Consider the following 26,096-nt stretch of genomic DNA (forward strand, 5'->3'; position numbering starts at 1 on the left):
AAATTTTGGGGTGAACTTGTCAATTTTTTTTAATAGATGGGAATTATGTTGATCAATTTGAAGACTATCATCACCTTCACAATATTAAGTCTTCCAATCTAAGAAGAAATGTCTTTTCCATGAGATATCTTTCCCATCCTATGAGATGACTTTGTTTAGGTCTTCTTCAGTTTCTTTCAAGGGTGATTTTTTAGTTTTTAAATTATCTTGCACTATTTTTGTTACAATTATTCCCAAACCTTTTATTCTTTTTGGTGATATTGTAAATGAAATTGTTTTCTTAACCTTATTTTCAGATTGTTCATTGCTAGTGTATAGAAATACAATTAGTTTTGGGGCACCTGGGTGGCTCAGTCAGTTGAGCGTCTGACTCTTGATTTCAGATCAAGAGATCAAGGGTCGTGAGATCAAGCCCCATGTTGGGCTCTGTGCTGGGTGTGGAGCCTGCTTAGGATTCTCTCTCCCTCTCTCCCCTTGCCCCCCACCCAAATAAATAAATAAATAAATGAAATACAATTAGTTTTTATACATCCTCATTCTTTTTGACAACAGCTTGGTACTCCATTATTGTATTATCATTTATTTTCCCAGTCCCCAAATGATGGATATCTGGATTATTTCCAACCCTTTCCTAGTAAAAGTGGTGCTGTATTGACTTCCCTTGTGCATACTCATGAAGTCTCAGGTATTCTGATCTTTTTTCTCTCTGAGCTCTTACAACTGTCAGTTGCCACCACCCTGGCCCATGCCACCATCATATTATCCTTGGATGACTGCCTCAGCCTGCTCATTGGGTTCCCTGCTTTCCTCATGCCCCTCCAATCCATTCTCCACCCAGCAGCCAGACAGATCCCATTAAAACACAAGCCAATGTGGCTTACTCCTCTGCTCAAAACCTTCCAATGGCTCCCATCTTGTGTCAATTAAAGTTTTATATCAACACCAAGACTTCCTGGCCTCACATTCTGATTTCACTACCTTTCCAACGTCATTTCCATCACTCTCCTCTGCACCCACTCTGATCCAGCTACATGGCCTTCTTTATTCCTTAAACACACCAAGTGCGGTTGCACCTCAGGACTTTTGCCATTATTGTTCCTTCTGTTTGGAACATGCTTCCCCCAGATTATCACATGGCTCACTCCCCCAGTTCAGCAGGTCCCTGCTACATGCTACCTCCTCAGAGAGGTCTACCCTGACCACTCTGTCTCAAGTCACATCCCACCCTCTTGCTCTGATTTATTTTTCTTGTAATCCTATCACCCTTGCACATAAGATGTCAATTGATTTTCACAATGATTCACTGAGATAAATACTATTGTCATTTCCACTCGATAGATGAGGAAACTGAGGCTCAGAGAAGTGATTTGATTTGTTCAAGGTCATTCAGTTGATAAATGGCAGTGCCAGGGTTTGAACTCTAGATTGATGCCAAAGATGCAGCATTTAGCACTACTTCTTGTGGTCAGCTATATTCCCCATGACAATGAATGAATGAATGAATGAATGAATGGATAAAATGTTTGCCACCCCAAGTACTGGTAAGGCAGTGTTTTAGGATAAATTTGTAATTGTATAAATGTTCTTTGATGCTAATATGAGTTAGACGGGAGATATTTTTTTTTAATTAAAAAGAATGACAATACCAAATAGGCAAGGATGTGGAGAAACTGGAAACCATACATTGCTGGTCAGAATGCAAAATGGTATAATTGCTTTGAAAACCAATGTAGCAGTGTATTATCAGGTTAAAATATACACTTACCGTGCTCGCTTCGGCAGCACATATACTAAAATATACACTTACCACTTGACCCAGCAACTCCAGTCCTAAGTATTTACTCAAGAGAAATAAAGCATGTCCATACAAAGGCTTGTACATGAAGGTTCATAGCAGCTTTATTCATGTAACCAAAACCTGAAAACAACCCAAATGTCCATCAACAAGTAAATGGATAAACAAATAGTGATACATCTATACTGTGGAATACTACTCAGCAGTGAAAAGGAACAAAATACTGCAAAATATAACAACATGGAAAATCTCAAAAGTAATATGGAAGTAAAAGAAGACAGACATAAAAGAAACATATGGTATGATTGCATTTATTTAAAGTTCTAGAAAAGACAAAGCTAATTTACAATAGACAAAAAGCCAAAAACAGGCAATGAAGGGGGGGAGAAGTTGACTGCAATAGGGTATAAGGGAACTCTTTGGAGTGGTAGAAATGTTCTATATCTTGATTAGGGTAGTGGTTACACAGGTGTATACCTTTACCAAAATTCATCAAGCTGAGTATTTTAATGGTGCATTTTATGTATAAAACTATGCCATAGTAAAGTTGATAGGAGCTTTGGAAACATGCACAGATTTTTATTGCAGCATTACTTCAATAGCAAAAAGAGGGGTAGGTGGAATTGGCTGTTAACAGGACAATGTTTCAGCTGTCTGTGGTCCTTTGCCATCAGAATGACAAACTTATGGAAGAAGGTGTAGCTGATGCTAATGATGACCCTCTTGTGTCCTCAGAACATGTATCTCTCTTCCTGGAGGCTCTCTCTCTGGTGGTTGGAGTATGCATGGGGCAGGCCAGAGTGCTGAAGGATTAACACCCCCCAGGAGCATCCCTCATCCAATGTCTGCCAGGAGTTGGTACATAAATGCCTCAGCGCCCTCATCTTCCAGGAAAGGTAACTATGAAGTGGGAATACTACAGTGTCTCCAGAATTCCCTCTCCAGCAGGAGTGAGTTCCAGGAGCCCACAGTTGTAATTGGTTGCAATGCTCTCTTAATTGGCTTTCTTCCCTCTCCTATCTTATCCACCTACACCCCTACCAGTGTTTTCTGCATCTTCCAAATAACCTACTTTCAGGGGCGCCTGGGTTGCTCAGTTGTTAAGCGTCTGCCTTTGGCTCAGGTCATGATCCCAGGGTCCTGGGATTGAGCCCCGCATCGGGCTCCCTGCTCAGCGGGGAGCCTCCTTCTCCCTTTCCCACTCCCCCTGCTTGTGTTCCCTTTCTCACTGTGTCTCTCTCTGTCAAAATAAATAAATAAAATCTTTAAAAAAAAATAACCTACTTTCACTTGAATCCATGTCTAGGGTCTACTTCTGGGGAACTCAAATTAAGGCTAATGGATGAGGGGCACCTGGGTGACTCAGTTGGTTGAGCATCTGCCTTTGGCTCAAGTCATGATCCCAGGGTCCTGGGATTGAGCCCCTGTGTCGGGCTTCCTGCTCAGCGGGGAGTCTTCTTCTCTCCTTCTGCCCCTCCCCTGCTCTTGCTGTCTTTCTCTCTCTCTCAAATAAATAAATGAAATCTTTTTTTTTTTTTTTAAAGACTGATGGATGATACCAAGAGTCAGTCAAGATGTGGGGAAATGAGGGGAGGGGGTTGGGGGGATGTGGTAACTGGGTGATGGACATTAAGGAGGGCATGTGATGTAATGAGCACTGGGTGTTCTATAAGACTGTTTGAATTAATTTAAATAAAAAAAGATGTGGGGAAATGTTAGGAGAAGAATTTTGGCAGCAGCCATCTGCAAGCATCCATCATTCTTGGCAAAGCAAATCTTTACAAAATTCTTACACCAGTCCACCAGGGACATGGTAGCCCAAAGCTGTGTGCCATCTAGGTGTCCATGACTAGGGGGATGGACAAATAAACTGTGGAGATGTAGACAATGACCTTTAGCAACGTGGCTAAATGTTAATAACAGTGATGGAATGGGGGGGAGCACAAAATTAAGTACTATTAAAGTAAACTAAACACAGAATTAAAATTATTTTTAAAGGGGCACTGGGTGGCTCAGTCAGTTGAGCGTCCAACCCTTGGTTTCAGGTCAGGTCATGATCTCAGGGTCCTGGGATGGAGCTCCACATCGGGGTCCGCGCTCAGCGTGGAGTTTGCTTGAGATTTTCCCTCTCCCTCTGCCCTTCCCCACCTAAAATCAATAAATAAATCTTTTAAAAATTTATTTTTAAAATCACGTATGTGTATTTGAGCACAGACAGCAAACACATTAGAGCAGGGTCATTATCTTTTAATTCATGGTTCTGCCCGCCCCTCCCCCCCCACACACACATTTAGTTATGTTTGGAGACATTTTTGGTTGTCACAAGTGGAGAAGGAGGTTGCTACTGGCATTTGGTAGGTGGAGTCCAGGAATGCTGTTCATCATCCTACCTTGCCCAGGACAACCCCCCTACAACAAAGAATTATGCAGCTCAAATGTCAATAGTACTGAAGTTGAGAAGCCCTGTGTAGCCCTGCACTCAGCAGAGTATTGCTGAATGAATGAATGAATGAATGAATGGATGAGTGAATGAAGAGATGATGGTAGCCTGAAGTGGCTGGTAGCAGTGGGAATACAGAAAGGCTGTAAGATTCTTACACATCTTGGAAGTGTACTTGGCAGAATTTAGTGCGACAATACCTCTCTTTTTCCAGGAGCAGATGTGCTCTGTCCTTGCCTGGTCCTGGGCACATCTCATTCATGTGGGACCCTCCAGCCGGGCATCCCGCCCCCTCAATTTTCAAAGTCATCCGAGCTGCCGGAAACCGGCCAAGAATGAGCCAGGGCGGTGCCTGCGGGTGAGAAACTTTGCATGCCCTTTGAATAGCGCGGGGCCTGTGGAGCGGAACCCACAGACCACAGAAGGACCCGGAAGGCTTGGGACACGGTGTGGGGGAGGGGCCTGGGCTCGTAGGAGTGGATTGAAATGGTAGGGAAAACCCGATTAGAATGCTAAGCGGGGGTGGGGGGTGGGGCGATTAGAATCCTGTGAGAGTGCCGAGGATAGGGGTTAGGATCCTTGGGGGCTGAGTTGGAATCTTTTGATGAGGGGTTAAAATCCTTGAGAGTAGGGTTGGAATTTTTGGATGGATCGGATTGGAATCTTGAGGGGTGGATTAAAATCCTTTGGGAACAAGATTGGGATTATCCAGGAGCAGGATTAGATTCCCTGGGGTTAGGGTTATGAATCTGGAGGGCTGGGTCAGAATCCTTTGAAGAGAAGGGGTAGGCTCCTTTGGTTGGCTGGATTAGAATCCTTGGGGGCAGGATTAGAAAACTCCTGTTGGGTGAGGCTAAAAAATCCTTCAAATGTGAGATTCAAAATCCTTTTGGGGGCAGAATTAGGATTTTGGGAAGAGATGGTGTTGCAGTTCTTGTGAGGACGGGTTTAATCCCTTTGGGGACCGCATTAGGGTTTGGGGAGGCGGGGATTATAATGCATTAGGGCAGGTGTAAGGTATTTGGAGGAGGGGGTGGGGTTAGAATCTTTGGGGGACGGATTAAAATTCTTAGGGGCGGGTTTATTATCCTTCCGGGCGGGGTTAGGATCCTTAGGGGCAGAGTTAGAAGCCTCGGGTGGGCGGTGTTTAAAAAAAAATCCTTGGGGACGCCTGGATGGCTCAGTCGGTTAAGCGTCTGCCTTCCGCTCAGGTCATGGTCCCGGGGTCCTGGCACCGAGTCCCTCACCGGGATCCCTGCTCAACGGGGAATCTGCTTCTTCCTCTGCCTCTGCTCCTGCTCTCATTCTCTCTCTCGCTCTCTCTCTTGCTCTCTCTCAAATAAACAAATAAAATCTTTATTTAAAAAAGTACTTGGTTGGTGAGGGGCGCCTGGGTGGCTCAGTCGTTGGGCGTCTGCCTTCGGCTCAGGTCCTGATCCCAGGGTCCTGGGATCGAGCCCGCATCCGGCTCCCTGCGCCGCAGGAAGCCTGCTTCTCCCTCTCCCACTCCCCCTGCTGTGTTCCCTCTCTCACCGTCTCTCTCTCTATCAAATAAATAAATAAAATCTTTAAAAAAAAAAGTCCTTGGGCGGTGGGATTAGGGTCTGGGAGGTGGGGTGTGGGATTAGAGTCCCTGCGGTGGGGTTAGACCCTTCAGGGGCGGGGTTAGGCTGCATGGGGGTGGGGTTAGAATCGCTCAGGGCGCGGCTAAGGAACCCAGATGGCCTGTGGGTGCCACCGCGTCCCTGGTCCCAGCCGGGACGCACCACCGAGGCCTAGAGGCCAGCGGGAGGGGACGCGGGCGGTTCAGCGTCAGGGGAGCCGGAGAAGCCGCGCGCCGCCCAGGCCCCTCAGAGCAGGGCCCTTGCCTCTTCTTGAAAGTCAGCCCGTCTCCCTTCGGGCACGGGCGCCCCGGGACCCCGGGGGCTGCTAAGCTGGGGGGGCGCTCGAGCTGCGAGGATCCGGGCTGCCCGCAGGACGAGGAGCGGGCGCCCAGGTGAGTGGCGCGGACCCGGCCGCTGAGCGCTGCCTGAGGGTCTTCGCTGCGGGGGGATCCCGGGGTGGTGGGCAGGGCCGGCTGGGGTGCGGCGGGAAGGGGAGGGCGGGGGGAGCGGCGGGCGGGCAGGGGATGAGGGGCGGGCGGAGGAGATGGCCCGTCTGCGAACCTGGAGCAGTTCTGGGGAGGGGAGCTCTGGCCACCGAGTGACTTCCATCCAGCCTCCACTTCTCGGAGCCGTCCAGGTTCCCTTTCTGCAAGAGAAAAGAAAAACGAGAAGGAAGGGATGGGGCTTCACGGAGACCGGGAGGGGAAGGCCCTTACGGTTCCTGGTGGGGGTGGGTGACGGGTCACGGCGGGTTGGCAGCGGGTTGGCAGCCGTCGTGGGGAAGGGGACAGATGGCCGTAAGCGTGATGTGCGAACCACACCCGGGCTGGGCTGCAGCTGGGCGGGCTCGCCGCGCTCCCGCCTCCTCCCGCGCTAGGCGCTGGTCCCCAGCAGGTCTGGGTCAAAACTCAAAACCTCCCGGACAGACCACAGGGTGTCTGCCCCGTCACTTTCCTCTTCGTCAGACCTTGGGCCAAGTCGCTCTCTCTCTCCCAATTCCAGTTTCCTCCTCTGTCAGATGGGGCTATTATTCTTTCTCCAAGGCTATAATGAGCTAGAGTCCATGGGGGTCATGCAAGGGGAAGTGGGATTCTGGGAGCAACCTGCCTGTTGACCTTGAGCAAGGGATTTGGCCTTCCTGTGCCTCCGTGTTTACACCTCTAGGATGGGGATATTAATAATAATGACTCCCTCACAGGGTCGTTTTGAAGGTTAGGTTGTTATTGATGGGAAGCTCTTAGAGCACAACATGACAGGTATACATGTTAATACAGGTGAACTATTGTCAGAGCTATCACAGTCTAGCCCAGTGCTTCTCAAACTTTGGCAGTATACCAGAATCACCTGGAAGGCTTGTTAAAACACAGATTTCTGGGCCCTGACCCCAGAGTTCCTGGTTCAGTAGGTCCGCCTGGGACTCTAAGAATTTACATTCCCAGGTGATGCTGTCGCTCCTGGTCCAGGGACCACGCTTTGAGAACCACTGCTGTAGACTTTGGCCAGCACAGAGAAAGGCTTCAATAGATATTGGTTCCTTTATCCCATGGCTTTCTCTTCACTATCCATTTTTTTTTGGGGGGGGGGGAATGTTAAAATAAAGAAAAGTGAAGGGAATAATATACTAACTATCCCATGAACCCTCCACCCAGTACTAAATGTTAGCATTTTGTTATGTTTGCTTCTGATTTTTTTTAAATAAATTTATTAAAAGTGACAGATAAAATTGAAGCCTCTCCACCTTGTCTCTCTCTCAGTCCTGCTTTTCTCCCTCCCCAGAGGCAACCATTGTCATGAAATATAGTCTTTTCTAGTCTGTGCCTTTAAGAATTTATTACATAGATATGGATGCATAAATAATACATAGAATTGTTTTTCTGCGTTTTAAAGATCTCCAAAAATGCTACCCAGCTGTGAGATTCTTCTGCAATGTCGTTTTTCTTTTCCTTGCCTGATCATTAAGTTGTCAGGGTCTAGCCAGGATGAGAAACAGAGGCATAAATAGTTCATTCCTTCTCAGTGGAGTGTCCCAGCAGGTGACCACCCTACCTTATTTCTCATTTCCCCGTTGCTGGACATTCAGGTGTGGAACAAGGTATTTATGACAACAAACTATTGTGCTGGGACCATCCTGGATGTATGGCCCTGATGGGGGTGGGAGGGTGCAGGTGTTTCTTGGGAAAACCCCAAGAGGCTGGATGGGTCTCCAGAGGGGGCATCTGTGGCCCTCTCTCATTGTGTGGGAGGAGGACTGAGGCCTGGAAGGGTCACCCAGGGAGTCTGGGTCAGAGAGGACAGAGTGTCTGGGTCTGCTGACCTCTCAGGGTCGCTGTCCCCGGTTTCCTGTTCTCCACTGCTGGAGAGGAAAGATCTTCATCTGCCTGACACTTGGTAGAAACTCAAGCAATGGAAGCCTGACTCCTTTAAAAAAAGCTTTTTGGATAACAAATATTTTAGTTTATTTTTGTATAGTCTTCTTTTCTGTGCACTTTTTATTTAACATAATCAGTAAACTGCTGGGTATACAATTTTCATCCTACTTCTTTGCTTAGCACTACATTGTAAACATTTGCCCATGTCATTAAAATATCCTAGGATTTTTTTAAATTGGCGTTTTATTTTTTAAGTTTATTTATTTATTTAAGCAATCTTTACACCCAACATAGAGCTCGAACTCATGACCCCAAGATCAAGAGCCACATGCTCCTCCAACCAAGCCAGCCGGGGGCCCCAAAATATCCTTGGATTTTTTTTGTTTTTTATTTTATTCTTATTTTTTTAAGATTTATTTATTTGAGGGCGCCTGGGTGGCTCAGTTGGTTAAGCGACTGCCTTCGGCTCAGGTCATGATCCTGGAGTCCCTGGATCGAGTCCCACATCGGGCTCCCTGCTCGGCAGGGAGTCTGCTTCTCCCTCTGACCCTCCCCCCTCTCATGTGCTCGCTCTCTCTCATTCTCTCTCTCTCAAATAAATAAATAAAATCTTAAAAAAAAAAAAAAGATTTATTTATTTGAGAGAGAGAGCAAGCAAGCACACAGAGGGAGAGGGAGAAGCAGGCTCCCCGCTGAGCAGGGAGCCGATGTGAGGCTCGATCCCAGGACCCTGAGATCATGACCAGAGCCGAAGGCAGACGCCTAACCGACTGAGCCACCCAGGCGCCCCCCTTGGATTTTTTAATGACCACATATTATTCCACTGTTTGGGTACACTATAATTTGTTTAACCATCCTAGGAAAGCACTTTTATGTAGTTTACAATTTGTAAATTCTTTGGAGTCAAAAGTCACATAGCATGATGAACTTAACCATTTTAAAACTAACAATTCGGTAGCATTTGGTCCATTCAGTGTTGTGCAACCACCACTTCTGTATGGTCCCCAAATATTTTCATCTCCCCAAAAGGAAGCACTGAACCCATTAAAGCAGTCACTCCCCTTCCTCCCTCCCCCCAGCCCATGGCAACCCCCAGCCTGCTTTTTGTATCTTTGGATTAATTTACTCTGGCTTCTTCCACATAAGATAATGTTTGCAAGGTTCACCCAAGTTGTAGTATGTATTGGTATTTCAGTTCTTTTTATGGCTGAATAATATTTCATTGTATGTATATACTGCAATTTGCTTATATATTCATCTGTAGATGGAAATTTGGGTTGTTTCCACCTTCTGACTGTTGTGAATAGTGCCGCTGTGAGCATGTGCCTACAGGTATTTGTTTGAGCACCTGTTTTCAATTTCTTGGGTTTATACCTAGGAGTGGAATCACCGGGTCATATGGTAATTCCATGTTTAACTTTTTGAAAATTTGCCAGATTGTTTTGCACCATTTTACATTCCCATCAGCCATGTAGAAGGGTTCCAATTTCTCCACCTCCTTGCCGACACTTGCTGTTTTCCTTTTTTAAAAATTCCTATTATTATAGCCATCCTAGTGGGTATGGGAAGCATGGATCTTAATCTCACCCCAACCAGGCTGCTCCCTGGGGGCCCTGACTCCTGAGGGTGAGGAGAAAATTGTCTGCATTCAAGGGACCAGCCAGGTCTTGCACTTTAAACTCTTCCTGGAAAGTAAGGGCAAAGACATGTTGGTCTCCTAAACCACTGTATCACTAACACATAGTAGGTGCCTGGCACATAGTAGGGCCTCAGAAACTTTGCATGTAGGAATGTTGAACAACCTCTCCCCTTCCTTGCCTGAGATACTTCAACACATAGGTGTATTTCAGTTGGCCCCACGTAGTGATTCTTTTTTTTTTTTTAATGAGAGAGAGAGAGAGAGCACATGAGAGGGGGGAGGGTCAGAGGGAGAAGCAGACTCCCTGCCGAGCAGGAAGCCCGATGCAGCTTTTATTGGCTGCCTTCTCTTCTGACTCACTTCCCCACTCTCCTCCCAGGGGTTTCTAGGATGCAGAACTCGATCCCGGGACTCCAGGATCATGACCTGAGCCGAAGGCAGTCACTTAACCAACTGAGCCACCCAGGCGCCCGTGATTCTTTTTAGTTAGTTGCCAAGTTTTAATGTCAAGGGAACTCACACAAATCTGGATTTCTGTCTTTTGAAAAACTATGAAAGTTGGTAATCGTGGGACTAGAGACTCTGTCTCCCATGCCCCTCTGCTATTCACTCATGGCAGGTGAAGTTTTGCAGGGGCTGCCCTGTAGACTACCCTGAGCTGTTGGTTTGCACCACCTTTTCTTGGACTACTTTCCTCAAGTGGGTACCCCTGTAGGCCCCTAAGGCCATTTGAGTTTTCAAGTCCTGCCCCCCAACCATGACAAGGCCTCTCCTTTTATAGAAAAGGAATGTCAGGTCCAGAAAGGCTAAGTAGCTTTCCCGAAGTTACACAGCACACTACCTGTACAATCTCTCTTAGCCTCCATGTTTCTAAACAACCCCCACAGCACTTTGATCCCCACCCCGTGTCTCCCACTTCCTCCACCCCAGGGCTGGGAGTTTTAGTATACTTCCGGGGGCCTGGGTAATGATGCACAAGAAACCCTTGCAAAATGCGCCCTTGTTCTTGGCCGGTGCCTGTGGCCACACATGCCGCGCCCTCTGCGTGTCACTCCACCCTCCGAATGGCACTGCCCTGGGGCCTGCAGTCCTGATACTACCCTAAGACACCCACCCAAGCTCTCACCATCACCCTGAAATCCTTTGGTCTGGGAGATTTAGGTGCAGCCAAGCAAATAGGAGACCTTTCCTCATCTCTGCCAGAGAAATGAAGAACCATAAATAGAGCACGGGTGACCTGAGTGGGAGTGCCCACATTGCCTCATAGAAGCTGCGATGCATTCGGCAAATCCCCTCACTCTTTGAGTCTCAGATTCCTCGTCTGAAAAATGGGAATAAGGATACTACCTCCCAACTCACGTAGTACAAGTCCTTTGATGTCAACACACAAAAAACTATACTCCATATTTTCTGCAGGCCTGTATGTCTTAGTTTGAGTTTCCTTAGAAGCAGACCCTCGAAAAGGTGCCATGTGCATTTACTATTTAGTCTGTTTGGGAGAGGATCCCAGAAACCCCTGGGAGGAGAGTGGGGAAGTGAGTCAGAAGAGAAGGCGGCCAATAAAAGTGTGTTATCAAGCCAGTCACTACCGTGGGCACTGGGAGATCACTTCGGCTGGGAGCCCTGGGAGCCAGTGAGTATGCGCGGCAGGTGAGGGAACTTGGGAGCCAGTGAGCATGCGCGGCAGGTGAGGGAACTTGGGAGCCAGTGAGCATGCGCGGCAGGCGAGGGAATTGAGGTATTTATCCTCCTGCTCCTGTCAGTCACTGGTTGAAGGCTGCTCCTGGGGGATTTCTCTAGCACTTCCACTTGCCAAGCTCAAGGGCAGAGCAGGTGCCAATGGCCACAGAGAAATCTCTCAGGCAAAGAAATACAGAGGCTGCCAGCCGGAGTGCTCTGAGACGGTAAAGGGCAGAGTGGTGGGTGGCGCACCGACAGATAGCCGTGCGTGCGTCCATACGCATGTGAGTCAATGCAGAGGCAGCGGCGACCTGAGGGGGAAGGGGTGGCCATGGAGAGCCTGTCAACGGAGTAATCCAAAGGCACCTTAGATCTATCTGTAAGGCTTTCCTTTTTAATAAGGACGATGTACTTACTGTCTCACCAGGTGATGAAAGGTAATTTTAAAAACAAAATACATACCCTCCAAAACAGAAAAGAAACTGAGACTCTGTCAAGTATAAAAAAGCAGCTGTCGAAAGGTCAGAGCATGCGTTGTTGCGGCTTCAAGGTTTCTATTTGTGGGGGACAGATTTGGGGGCAGCTGACCTTGGAGCATGATGGGAAATTAGAGTTAAATGTTGGTCCCCCCTGCCCTGTCTCAAGGGGGCAATCTCCACTCAGTTCCAGTCAAGGAGGGGCTTCATTCTTCTCCAAGCAGAGATGAAGAAACACGGATATCCCTTTCAGTTTAAACACACATTTATAACTTGTTTCAAATCAGGGCACCCAGGAAGCTTGAAATTATTCAAGAATTTACTGAGCACCTACTCTGTCCTCGTTTTACACACTGAGATAGAGCAGTGCACAAAACAATCACTACCCTCATGTGTCTTACATTCCAAGGATGACAGATGATAAACAGATCCCTAGGTAATTTATTAGTGTTAGTTCAGGTCCTTTGAGAAGCAGACTCTCATCTCAGATTAAATATGCGAGAAATATATCAGCGTGAATGCATGTGGGGGCAACTAGGAGAGGCTAGGAGAGTCAGCACATGGCAAGGCATGTTGGACTCCAAATAAAGGAGAAAGGGAAGGAGGGAAGGAGGGAAGGAGGGCAGGAAGGAAGAAGTGAAGGAGAGGCGGAAGTATCTTAGACACCAGTGCAGTTCCAAGGAAAGCTTGGCAAGGCTGTTGGGGAGCCCTTAGCCACAGCCTCCTGTCAGAGGTCCCGCTGCTTCAATATCCCTGCCACATTCCATCACTGGCTGGAAACAGCCCATGGCAATAGGGATGATGGATGGCAGCTGGGGCCGTTGGTCAGTTCCACTCTCTGCAGTCGGAGATCTGAGAGGCCCATCTTCATGGCCGCCACATCAGCTGGCGGGTAAAGCCATGAAGAATACAGCTGGGAAGGGCTAGAAAGTGATGGGAGTTGAGGGTGGGTGTTCCTATTCTTTTTTAAAGATTTTATTTATTTATTTGACAGAGAGAGACACAGCGAGAGAGGGAACACAAGCAGGGGGAGTGGGAGAAGGAGAAGCAGGCTTCCCACGGAGCAGGGAGCCTGATGAGGGGCTCGATCCCAGGTCCCTGGGATCATGACCTGAACCGAAGGCAGACGCTTAACGACTGAGCCACCCCGGCGCCTCGGGTGTTCCTATTCTTAACCAGGGTGATGAGGGAAGGCCTCTCGGAGCAAGTGAGATCTGCAAAGAGACTTGGGTGACGTGAAAGAGGCGTTTGGGGTGAAGAACATTCCAGAAAGTAGTATGTGCGATGGCCTGAGGTGGAAGCATGTTTGGGGAATTGAATAGCGAGAGGCTTAGTGTGGCTGGAAAGGAAACATCAAAGGAGGATGGCAGGACTGCAGGGTTGGGGGAAGCCCAGATCATGGAGCCTTGTCAGCCACAGAGGGGTCTTGGGCTTTTATTCCAAGTGAGATGGGAGTCCCAGGAGTTGTTAAGCAGAGGAGGCATATGACCTGATTTATATTTTAAAAGGCTTGCTGGTCTATAAGAGGCAGAATGGGGATTCAAACCCGGCTCTTTGTGACATCAAATTGCATCCTATAGGTTCCCAAACTTGCCTGCCACGTGCTTACCTTAGAGATAAAATTATTCTAAGGAGGTTCACAATTGCTCTTGAATTCTGGACTTGAACAGGTGACCCGGAGGTAACAACGAACATGCTAGGAATTGACTACATGTTTAGAACAAGTAGTTGACACACACGCATGTCAGAACCAGCCCTCTGGCCGAGTCAGGCGAGTGACCAGAGGCCTTGAGTTCCTCTTCAGCATGTTGCTCTGTCACTTGCTGTTGTGTAAACCAGGGCACAATGCTCACCCTCTCCGGGGTTGCTGGTCCACCTGTATAATGAAGGTCTCTCCAACCCCTTCCTGTTTGCAAAGTCCAAGTTCTGAGCTCTTTGATCAGAAAGAAGCTGAGGGTCAGGAAAGGGGAGAGATGAGGAGTCAGGGGTGAGCCCCACATGTCCATTAGGAATAACAGTCACTTAGGGTGTTTAGGTGGTTCATTGAGAAAACAGTCAGGGAACCAGAGGAGGGGGATCCGTAGGGCTCTGCACACCTGGAAACTCTTCCGGAAACTGTCCCTGATGGGGGAAGACATTTTCTCCACCTCCATGGCTGAGCTGTACTGAGAAGGGAAAGTTCCTCTAATTGGACAGTCTTGAGCCCTGGGCCCCTGGAGGTCTACCTTCCTGAACTTCCTGTTTGGGTTCCTCATCCTCATCGTGCAGTTCCCCACTGTAGCCTCTGGGGTTGACCCCAGTGGAGGATGAGAGGCAAGACAGCTGGTTTCTCATTCTACCTGCCACTGACCACCTGGGAAACCTCTCTGTCGTGGATTTCCATTTCCCCATCTGTAAAATGGGCTCTTAATTCTGGTCTTGCTGACTTCAGCCAAGTATGGTCAGGCCTGTAGAAGGTTGAACACAGTATATTTACTCCACAAATGTATAGGGAGGGCTTAATACATGCCAGACACTTTCTAAGCATGGCGTCAGTGCCATCAGCTTCTTGGGGTCCATATTCCATACATCCTCACCTATTCTAATGGATCTAGTACCCTCTTCTCATCCATCAGAACCTACTATCTATGAAGTCTTTGCCATAAGCCATTTACACTTAGGTATGAATTACAATCCCTGGTAAGAATTTCCTCTGCACTGGGCAACACTCTTTGACGTTTAAGGAGGGCAGAAGTCCAACTCAAACTGGCCCATGCAGCAGAGGGAGATTATTGGGAAGTCCACGAACACATCCGCTTCAGGAAGGGCTGCATTCAAGGGCTTGCGAATCTGTGTTTCTCCATTTCTTGGTTCTGCTTTGCAACTCTTTTCCAGCCAAAGGCCAATGGATGACTCTTAATGTCCAGGATGGAGTCACGTGTCTACCTCTGCTTCTGTTACTACAACTCTGCTTGGTCAGACTTGGTCACAGACACCCCCCCACACACACACACACCTACAGCCAGAAGTTGAAGTCAGTTCTACCCCAATCCATGAAATGAGGATGAGAGAGAGGTGGTTCCCAAAGGAGGACTGGGGAGCTGTTCTCGGAAAAAGGGGGAGCGGAGACTATGCAGGAAAGAACTATCATCCAACATCTTGCTTCATATTTGGAGAAACTGAGGCCCAGAGAGAGGTTGGGAGTTGCCTGAGCTCACACAGTGAGCTTATGGCAGAGGCGAAACCAGAATCCAGCGCTCCTCAGTCCCAGCCCTCACAGGCCTCTGCTTGAGCCAAAAAGCTCCTTGAAAACCATCTCCTGCCCACTCCACAGGATGCCCAGGCAGCACCCTGGCCTCTCCCCCTTGGGTTTCACTCCGAGCATGCAGGAGGAGTCCCTGAGGTTCCACAGCCTGCATGGTGACCATGGGAAGCACCCAGGGCAAATAAACTGACCTTTCTCATTTCCCTTCCGTGTAACGCCTGCAGAAGCTGAGGGGGCAAGGAGCGGGTTTCAGTTTCCAGGAGCTTCGCAGTGATCTGAGGAAGTGTCTTTGCCAGGGGTCAGCAGTTCTAAGCTAGTCTGGGACCAGGCAAGCAACTTCTGCTCTCAGAGCCTGGTTCTGAGTCACATTAGACAAGAATCATGTGTTCAGAGGTTTTAAAAAACTTTTCACATCCCTGTCACCCAGGACCTCAGGCCATGCCTGAGAAGCAAGGGCCTCCTACTTTACAGGGCAGAAAATGCAGCTCAGGGGAAGTGACCTACCGAAGGTTACACAGCCAGCCAGTGGCAGAACCAGGATCGAAACCCAAGTATTCTGACCCCAAGTCCAACCCTCACGCCACTACATTAGTGGATCTCACATTTTAGGGTGTATAAGAAGCTCCTGAAGAATTATGAGAAATGCAGATTCCAGGCCCTCATCCCCAGAGACTCTGCTTCATTCAGTCCCAATTGTAGCCCAGGGATATGCAAGAAGCAGTGAGGACTATTTGGGTGCGAGCAGTAAAAATCCGATTCAAACTATCTTAGACAAAATTGAGAATTTATTTGCTCATAAACTGGAAAAATCCTGAGGTTGGCAAGTTTCAGGCATCGCTGGATCCAGGTGTTCATACATGTCTTCAAGAATCACTCTGTCTCCATCGCTCAGCTCTGCTGACCTCTGTAATGGCTTCACACTAAGACCGTGCCTCCCTTCATGATGTCAGAATGACTCCCAAGTGCTCCAGTTCCCTACATCTACACCTACACCTACACCTACATCAGCTTATTCTTATAGAAATAGAGTGCCTTTTTCCTCATTTTCCCAGCAAAATGCCAGGGCCAATTCTGATGGCCTCAGTTGGGATCACATTTATACCTATAACTGAATCAACCACTGCTGGTTGTCAGGGGGACGTGGAATCCTCTGATTGGCCAGACCTGTACCAAGTTGTCAATCCCTGAAGGCAAGGGAGGGGTTAGCCTTCGGAAGCTCCTTGCATTGCGTGGAAGAAGGCTGATTTCTCAAGGAAAATCCAGGTGCTGTTATCAGAAGTGGGATGGATGCTGAGGAAGCAAGAGCAAATAGTGTTCACTGCTTCTCAACTAGAATGATCACACAAATCATCTGGACCTTGTTGAAATGCACATTCTGATTGGGGGCAGGCTGTGATTCTGCATTTCTTTTTTTTTTTTTTTTAAGATTTTATTTATTTATTTATTCATTTGGGGGGAGGGAGGAGGAGCAGAGAGGAAGGGAAAGGGAGGGGGAAAGAATCTTAAGCAGACTCCTTGCTGAGCATGACCCAGATGCAGGGCTAATCTCTCAACCCTGAGATCATGACCTGAGCTGAAACCAAGAGTCTGACGCTTAACCAACCGAGCCACCCAGGTGCCCCTTTGGAACATCCAAAATGTAACAGTTTTTTTAATTTTTTTTTTTAAAGATTTTATTTATTTATTTGAGACAGAATGAGAGAGAGAGAGAGCGCACATGAGAGGGGGGGAGGGTCAGAGGGAGAAGCAGACTCCCCGCGGAGCAAGGAGCCCGACGTGGGACTCGATCCAGGGACTCCAGGATCATGACCTGAGCTGAAGGCAGTCGCCTAACCAACTGAGCCACTCAGGCGCCCCTAGAACATTCTTGACTTTGACTGAAATCCTCCCCATTCTTCAAAACCCAAATGTTATCCTGCTGTTCATTATTATAAACAGGTTGCTTTTTCTATGAACATATTAACATACACATGTTAGTAGCAGAACCCAGATGTATTCATTTTACAAAAATGGCTTGATATTATATATCTTTTGAAGTTTGTTTTTTTACTCATTAAGTGTCTTGGCGATCTTTGCACGGCTTTGACGGTCTTTGCCAAAATGTAACAGCTTCTTTGTGACTTTGGAACATAATCCTGTATATTCAGTCTTCCCTTTTCAACTCAGTCCCTGGAACAGGAACCATGTCCTGATGCTTTTATTTTGGACTGATTACAGGCTCTGGGCATGCATTTATTCACTAATTGTGATTTAAGCTCCTACTATGTGCCAGGGAGATGCTAAGACAAGCACTGAGGGACACAGGCAGGAGTAGGACCAGCCTCTGCTGTGCTGCAATGATGGAGACGTTCTGTGTCTACACTGTTGCATTCAGCAGCTCCCAGCCACAGGTTGGCCATTGAGCACCTGAAACATGGTGAGTCCTAAGGGAGATGGGCTATACCTCTAACATACACACTGGGATTGGAAGACTTAGTGTGCAAAAAACAAGTATAAAGTATCTCATTGGTAATTTTTTTAACATTTAAAAATTTCATTTATTATTTTTATTTTTAAGTAGACTCTCGGCCCAATGTGGGGCTTGAACTCACGACCCCGAGATCAAGAGTCGCATACTCTACTCACGGAGCCAGCCAGGCGCTCCTTATTGATAATTTTTATACTGAGTACATGTTAATAATTTTTGACATGTTAGGGAAAATAAATGTACCTTAAAATTTCTATTTACCTGGAAAAATATGTCTGTAGAAATTTTTAAATTATATACATGGCTCCCATTACATTTCCAGGTCTGGTGGTCACAAAAATGAGCATGTCTGAGGCCACGCCATGCCAAGCAGTGGAACAGTTCTCCTGGTTTAGGGGGACAGTCACATTTTATACAAATTTGACTCCTGCCAGTATATAACTTTTTTAAAATCATATTTTATTGTGCAAAAATTGAACTAATGGGAACTCCCTATTTTCAAAAGTCAACTTCTTGGGGTGCCTGGGTAGCTCAGTCAGTTAAGCATCTGACTCTTGATCTCAGCTCACGTCTTGATGTCAGGGTTGGGAGTTCAAGCCCCACGTTCAGCTTCAGGCTTACTTAAAATAAATTAATTAATTAATAAAATAAAATAAAATACAAATAAAAAGTTAACTTCTTAAGTGTTGCTGTATCTCTAAGCTCCTGGGTCAGAGGAATTGCAATCTGTGTTTGCTTTATCCTCCAGGGCAGGTCCACGTTTGCTAGTAAACAGAATTGGTTATGGTTAACATTTCTATAGTGTTTGCTGTGTGCCAGGAACCTTTACATTTTTCAACTCATTCCGTGCTCACCACCACCCTGTGCGGTAGAAGCCCGGTGTCCTTTCTCAGAGGTGGCCTTGGATCATGCATCAACATGAGGACAGCAGAGTCCTGTCGCTCAGGACCCTGTGGCCCTCTCGAATATGTAAATTGCTGGTATAAATGATACTCAGTAAGTGCTCAGAGAAGCAGAAGGAGCTGCCCTGCATCACACAGTAGTGTCCTTCCCAACACATTCTTATATAATCAAAAAAATATGGAATGTAATATGATTGTATGCCATACAGAACCACACAATATGCTGTCTTATTTCCAGAACTGTAATACCCATTTATCACAAGTCAAAGAGAGGTGTTTTAAATGCATATAAGTACATTATAAAGCAGTGATTAATTGTGATAATTTTTCAAATTAATGATCCAGCACTCTGGGAGTCTGAAGAAGTTCCTTATTTTATTCACAATGGGCAAATGAGGCAGAAACCGCTTAAGTCTTGAAGTGGTAAATTGTTGCCAATTCCCACAAGGACAGACAAAAACATCCTTGTGAATAAAAAGAATCTTTTAAAAAAAAATAACTCCTCTAAGCCTAGAAATATGGATTTTTTTTTCTTAAACCACAAACATGTGTTTATTTTAACAAGATAAGAAAACTGAGTTCTGATTTAGAAGAGAATTACAATTGTGTAGAGCTGAGGAAAACAATTACTCTCTCATGTGGCTGCTTATGGCTCATCTTCTCAGCAAGTACATGTGAGCATTTTGAGAGAGGAAATAAAATATTTCTGCCACATTTGCAATTAAGTTTTGACTCTGATCTGAATAAACATGTTTTCTTTAAGTATCTTTAAATTTCATGAACCCATTGACAAAGTCTGTCAGCTTTACCTCCAAAATGTCCCCCTGAATCTGTCCATTGCTTACCTCCCTGGTGGTCACCACCCCTGGGCCAGGCCACCATGATCTCATGCCTGGACTCCTGCGGTGGACCAGGTTCCCTGCCCTGCCTCCTAGAGTCCCTACTCCACCCAGCAGCCATTATTTGAAATGCAAATGAATCCCATCATTCTCCTGCCTAAAACTTTCCAGGTTTCCCATCATCTTTAGAATCAAATCCAGATTCCTCCTTGGCTGTAAAAGATGTGGCAGCCTTGTCCCAAACCACACTCCTCTTCCCTGCCTGTGACCTCCAGCCACACCAGCCTCCTTTCAGTACCTCATTCTCTCCAAGCACATTCCAGCCTCAGGGCCTTTGCTCCTGCTGTTCCCTCTGCCTGGAACACTGTTCCCTCACTGTGTTACATGACTGGCTCCTTTGTGCCATTTGGGTACCAGGTCTGATGTCACCTCCTCAGAGAAGCCTTCCCCTATCACCCTGTCTAAAAAAGCCTTGCACTGTTGTTTCCTATCACATCCTTGATGATTGTCCTCACACTTTTCACTAATTAAATTTACCTTCTTATGTATTTTTTACCTGTTTATTGTCTGTGTCTCCCATTCATCCCCAGGGTGAGCTCCATAACAGCATGAACTCGCTTATCTTATTCATGGTGTAGAAGAGTGCTCAGTAAGTGTTTACTGAGTAAACAAAGGAATGAATGACCAAATAAACTTATGAGAGAAAGAAGGAAGAAAGAAAAAGAGAGGGAGGGAGGAAGGAAACTATTATAAGGCAGTTATAAAATGATACAAGGAAGATGATGCCTTGACTATTATTTAGCTAGATTGTTTGAGCCATATTATGTGACCTCATCTTGGTCATTTAATATAAAATGGTAATTTATTACATGATAGTATAGTTTCACTTTACTGTTTGCTCTGAGTCCCATGCTGTGCTAAGTATTTCCCTGCCTACATGTTTTCTCATCCTTCCAACACCCTGCGAGTATGTTGTATTATTATTATCCCCACTTTGCTGATGAGGAACTGAGACTGAGGAGTAGGGTGAGTGATGAGTGAGGTGTTGGTGGGGTGGAGGGGTAAAGTGTCAACTCAAGGCTTTCTGATCCCAGAACCTGTGGTAACTACCACCCACTCTGCTCCAAGGCTCTGCATGTTGAATTTTGATCATCCTCATGATTTATTCTCTGAATAAACTCCCTATTGCAGGGGTCCTTGGTAGCATGACTATGAAAACTTGTCAGCTCTGTGTGGGTATGTGGCAGACAAGGACGTGGGGAAGCCCAGAGGTGGCAAGGGTGGACTGAGTGGGCTTGGCAGGGGCGGTGGGGGGGGGGGGGGGGGGGGGAGACAGGGTAGGGGAGAGGGAGCCAGCCTGAGGGCAGGGGACCTGGAACCCAGCATCTAGGACTCCCTGTGTGGGGCTCTGGGCAAGCCAAGCTCACTTCCCTTATCTCTGATGCAGGATGGGATGCATGAAGTCCAAATTCCTCCAGGACAGAGGCAAGGTCTCAAAAACCGAGCCCAGTACCAACCCACACAGCCCTGTGTATGTGCCAGATCCCACGTCTGCAAGCAAGCGGGTGAGTGGGGCAAGAAAGGGGTTTGGCCGCCTGAGGGGCTGCCCCATGCTGTCCCAAATTGCCCTAACAGCCTCCTGTTTTCCCAACTGTCAGCAGGGTATGTTTGGGGTGACATGGAGCTGGCCCGTCACCAACAGTGTGCCCTAACTCTCTGGAATACATCTGCACCAAGGACCTGGGGCAATGACATCACTCCTCCTTGTCCGGCTGCCCAGGCCTTGGCCCCTCCACCCGGGCTCCAGGGACCAGGTCCTGGTGGGCAGGGCAGCGGCTCCGAGCCTGGGCAGTAGCACAAGCAGTGCTGAGAGTAGTCAGTGACCTGACCAGTAACAACAACAGTCGAAGTAGTGATGGTAATGGTAGTATTAGTGCTATAGCAATAACCGTAATAACAATTGTAACAGCAAGATCTGCGGGAGTATAATGGCAAGCGCAGGTGCAGTAAGTAAGAGAAGTAGTCATACTAGTAGAGGTATTTGCTTACTTATCCTCTACTTACTCGGGGCTCACGACGGACCACGCACTGTCCTAAGTGCTCTACGGTTATCAACACCTTAAAGCCTCACAGTAATCCTAGGTCTCAATTTTTATTACACAGGTGAGACACAGAGTTTAATAACGTGCTGAAGGCCGTACGGGTAGTGAGGGATAGGGTCAGGATTCAAACTTGGGCCGTGCAAGTGCCAAAGTACCAGGGGTTGGAGCAGGAGAAACAGAGGCGGAAGGCAAATGCTAATGAGGAACCGCAGTCAGGGCGGTACTCGTGGTGATAATGGGGGTCACAGTTGCCACGGCGGCAGGGCCCCTGGGACTGCAGTCATGAGAGTGATAGAAGAGAGGCTGTGGCAGTAGCAGTAACAGAACCAGGAGTGGTGGTGACGGTACTATAGTTGCAGGAATGGCTGTAATAATCTGCTATGTTCTAGGCACTGGGGCGAGGCGCTTCTACACCGTTAGTCCTCACCAAAAGCTGTGAGGCAACAGTTATGCCACTGTGACTGTGACTAAGGCTCAAAGAGGTGAAATGCCTCCCCGGGGCCACACAGCTGGGAACAGCAGAGCTGGGTCTTTCTAACCCCGAGGCTGGGGTGCTCTCTCCTTCCAGGGCAGGCCCTTAGAAAGTTCTTCCTCAGATTGAAGGGAGGCCTATTGTCTCATAACCCTGACCCCTTGTTCCCAAACCTACCCCTTAGTCCCGCACCAAATACAGCCACTCCCTTTGCCCCAGGACAACCACTAGAGAATGAAGGCAAAGATCTTATCCCAACCCACCCATTCCTTCCAAATCATCTTTTCACACGACGTGGGTTCCTGGCCTCTCTCCATTCTGCTTGCCCTTCTCCAGGCATGATGTCTAGAACAGGGCTAATTTTGGGAATGGGGGGGGCGTGGAATTGTCACCTCCCTCCCTCTGACACTTGACCTCTATTAATACATCCTGAGATGATATGAGCTTCTCACACCAGTGATGTCCTGAACTGACATCCTAAACCCTTAGTCACTCATAGATGTGTTCTCTCTCCTAACCTGCATGGCCCTGGGCCCTTTCTGTGGCTAGGGCTCCAGGTTCTCCAAGGCCTTCTTAGCTTGACACCAGTAGGAAACAGAGGGTTTTCTCCCACCAGTTTTTGGTTGTCTTCTGAGCATCATATTTAAGGGATGCTCTTATCAGCCATTTGTCGTTCTCCTGCAGGGCATTAGTTCAGTGGTAAGTTAGTAAGTGTTCCTCAGAGAAAGGGTTCCCAGGCCAAATCAGTTTACAAAATACTGGACAAAACAGGCTCCTTCCCTGTGGGAGTCCTCAGAGCTTTATAAATCTTAAGGGGCTTTGTGGATCTCCCCCCCAAAAGACAAACTTCTCATTGTTTCCCACACCTGTTTCTCTAAGTTTACTTAAGTGTGCAACATACAAACACATTCCCCTTGAAAAGAAAAATCACAAATTACAGTGAAAGCTACAGTTTCTTCTGACCAATGTCCTGCTCACACACATAGAGTTTGTGTCCACAGAACGTATTTAGGATGTGTGTGTACGTGTTCTCTATGGATCGTGTTTCTCATTCTGAAGAACTAGCTTTGTTCACTCAACAGTGTATCTTTAAGGCCTAGTTGTGCTGGGAATGAAGCTCCACTTCCCTGAGGGCTGTTGGAGCACCACATGTAGGCATCAGATCCCTTCTGGATGATCACTTAGGGTCCTTCATATACATAATGGAGGCTTTATGCATGGAACATGTTGGTAGACCTACAGCTTCTTCAAACATATCTTAGAAAACACTGATCTGGACCAACCCCCTTACCATACGTCAAGGGAGGCCCCCAGTATGTCCAAGGCCAAGGCCACAACCCAAGAGACCTGGATCTTTGTGGTGTCCCTCATGGGCTGTGTGACCTCACTTATGTCCCCAGCCCTCTCAGATCCTCCTCCCGTGACACACAGGGCTGGGATGAGATACTCTTGGGTGTCCGTTTTGACACAGACCTTCTGTGGTTCCCCACACACTATTAGATTCATCCCCTTCTCCCATTTCTTCCCCACAGCATCCTGACAACAGCAACAACAACCCACCAGGGTCCACAGATGGTAAGTATTTGGCAAACGTAATGTGGTGGAGTCTTGTGTCATGTAGAGGGTTAGGTTAGGTGCTTAGAGATTAAGGCAAAAATCCCAAACAGTCAAAATCACCCTTGCAAATCTTTTAAATTGCTCCCAAAGTACTTTGTACAGGCTATTTTGTTTCTATTACACTGTCTACTAATGCAAACCTTTAGCTTTAAACTCTAGAATCGCACCCCACATGGCAAAATCCTTATTTATACCATGAAACAGACATGTCAGTGGGTCCAGGGCTGGGTGCCAGTTGTTGGGATAGGAAACACCCAGAGCCGTGGTGGTGCTCAGATAAAGCCTTACCATCCTGCGTGTCTCTCTCCCAGCAGGTCCTGATGACATCGTTGTGATTGCCCTTTATGATTATGACGCCATTCACCACGAAGACCTCAGTTTCCAGAAGGGAGATCAGATGGTGGTCCTGGAAGAGTGAGTCTCTATCCCACTCCTAAGACATAGCTACCTCCAATACTCAATCATGCTCTCTTTTGTGTGTCAATAAAGAACCTGATAGACTATCTTATACTAGAGGGTAAATGGCTGATAAGAATCATGATAGAGGATGAAGGGTTTGCTGTTAACCTGGACGAGAGCCACAACAAAGGAGCTTGTGTACTTACTAGCAGTGCACATCCAGGCAACAATGAACAGGTGAAAGTGCTTTCTCAGGGAGGCCTTCCTCGGGCTCCTGTAATTAAGCTACAGGTTTATCTGTAGACCAGACCCTGCGGAGGTACCTTTGCATTCACAAATCTCTGGATCTCGAAGTTTCCTACCTCCAGTCCTCTATAGTCTTCACCCTCCGTGTAGTGTCACTGTGTGCTGGGGCTCAAGAATGGGAGTGGTTATGCTTGGTCACACCACTCTCTGTGGCTGTTAGCCCAAATGAGTCTGCCATGGGCACAGGACCCCATACCCTAAGTATGGACCACTGCAAGTCCGGGGGAAGAGTGGGGCCAGAGGCCTAGGGCTGTGGGCTATGAATGCAGGGACGGGGCTTGATTCTAGACCCTCGGATGCACAGTGGGGACTGTTATAAAGATCCCTACCCTAATGATGGAGTGCGTGCTGGGGGCTGGGACCGTGGTGACCCTGCCTCTTACCCTATCTGCTTCCTGGGTTTGGGGGGGAGGTATTCTAGGCCAAGGATGGGGGGCCCAGGAGGACCAGGGGATTCCCTCTGCTCCCTGACTCCTTTGCTCTCTCCTGTCCTCAGGTCTGGGGAATGGTGGAAGGCTCGATCCCTGGCCACCCGGAAAGAAGGCTATATCCCAAGCAACTACGTTGCCCGCATTGACTCTCTGGAGACAGAGGAGTAAGTATTCCATTTTTCCTGCCCCACAGAAGGAAGTATGAGCAAAATCCGGTTTGTTCCTGCCTCGGGGCTCTGGCACTCACTGTCTCCCCTGCATGACACACTCTTCCTAGGGGTCTGCTCTTGCCTGGCTCCTTCTCGCCCTTCAGGTCTCAGGCCACCGCCCTGTCTAAGGCAGATCCCCTGTGGGCCTCTGTCTCTCGTGGAGACCTGTTTTGTTCCCTTCTGAACACTTCTCGCTAGCAAGAACAATCTTGTTTCTGTGGTTGCTCACACCTTCACTGCCTGTGTCCCCCACTAGGTGGGAGCATTTGAGGACAGGGACCTTGTCTGTCTGCCAGGGCATCCTCAGCACAAGCCGGCCTGCAGTAGGTGCTCAATACGTATTTGTTGACTGAAGGATATGGTCACACCAAAGAGGGTCTTCTGAGAGGCGAGCCAGCCCACACCTGGTCAGCCATCCCTCATTTGGTTCATTCAGTAAATATGTGCCCGCCCATCACCAAGCCCTGTGCCAGACAGGGGACTACCCGTGCCCTCAGAGAGCTCCCTGTAACATGGCAGGCTAGGCTGCAAGTTCTCCTCTGTGTCTAGCTTGACTCTGAAAACATAAACAGTTATAGGGCATTCATGCATCCGTCTCATCACCCCACAGACATTTGTTGAACATCCAGCAGCCCTGTTCCAGGGACACAAGGTGACCCAGGGCTCCTCCCTGGGGATGTTCACAGCGTGGTGGGCGAGATTGGCGAGTGAAAGGATGGCCAAGCTACGGGGTGATGACAGATCCCGTTCACAAGCAGCCATTCAAAAAGTTAAGAAATGGCAGTCCCTATAGTTTTCTCTCTTCTTCCTCCTCCCTCTGGCTCAATGGTGTTGAGGGTTTGAAATGCTGACCTACTAAAAATTAAAATGTTTGGGCTTTCCCCATCTTAAAGTCATGCCCTTCTTAGTGCACATGAAACCTCTTTGCTATGTGAAGTTGGCCCCTCTGTGGCCGTGAGGAAGGCCCCTCTCCCACCTCTGACCCTTCTGTCCTGGACCACCCCCTAGCACACCCCCTACACGCGGCAGGCGGGGCTTGGTTCCTTCTTACTCATTCTAGGCTTTCTCTTGGGGCATCCAGTGGTCTGCTCCCAGACTCCAGGAT

At 47.7% G+C, this 26,096-nt stretch overlaps 1 protein-coding gene and 1 long non-coding RNA gene across 3 annotated transcripts in view; one reads left to right on the forward strand and one right to left on the reverse strand.

Moving 5' to 3' along the window:
* Positions 1-4,470: 4,470 nt before the first annotated feature.
* LOC116641580 overlaps positions 4,471-26,096 on the reverse strand; it is a 49,101-nt gene continuing 27,475 nt past the window's right edge. Inside the window, exons 2-3 of the long non-coding RNA XR_004301202.1 lie at positions 6,401-6,485; positions 4,471-4,550 (exon numbers count right to left, since the gene is read on the reverse strand). This is a non-coding gene — a long non-coding RNA (uncharacterized LOC116641580). The remainder of the gene's footprint in view (positions 4,551-6,400; positions 6,486-26,096) is intronic.
* HCK (HCK proto-oncogene, Src family tyrosine kinase) overlaps positions 5,959-26,096 on the forward strand; it is a 38,369-nt gene continuing 18,231 nt past the window's right edge. The window contains exons 1-5 of one of the 2 annotated variants that reach the window (XM_032419353.1): positions 5,959-6,231; positions 20,903-21,020; positions 23,562-23,604; positions 23,958-24,060; positions 24,848-24,946. In XM_032419353.1, coding sequence (XP_032275244.1) covers positions 20,904-21,020; positions 23,562-23,604; positions 23,958-24,060; positions 24,848-24,946 — 362 coding nt within the window. In that variant the 5' untranslated portion in view covers positions 5,959-6,231; position 20,903. The remainder of the gene's footprint in view (positions 6,232-20,902; positions 21,021-23,561; positions 23,605-23,957; positions 24,061-24,847; positions 24,947-26,096) is intronic. The other variant, XM_032419354.1, reaches the window with a different exon arrangement.

This window comes from Phoca vitulina, unplaced genomic scaffold (genome assembly GCF_004348235.1).
Source record: "Phoca vitulina isolate PV1807 unplaced genomic scaffold, GSC_HSeal_1.0 scaffold22, whole genome shotgun sequence".
NCBI lineage: Eukaryota > Metazoa > Chordata > Mammalia > Carnivora > Phocidae > Phoca > Phoca vitulina.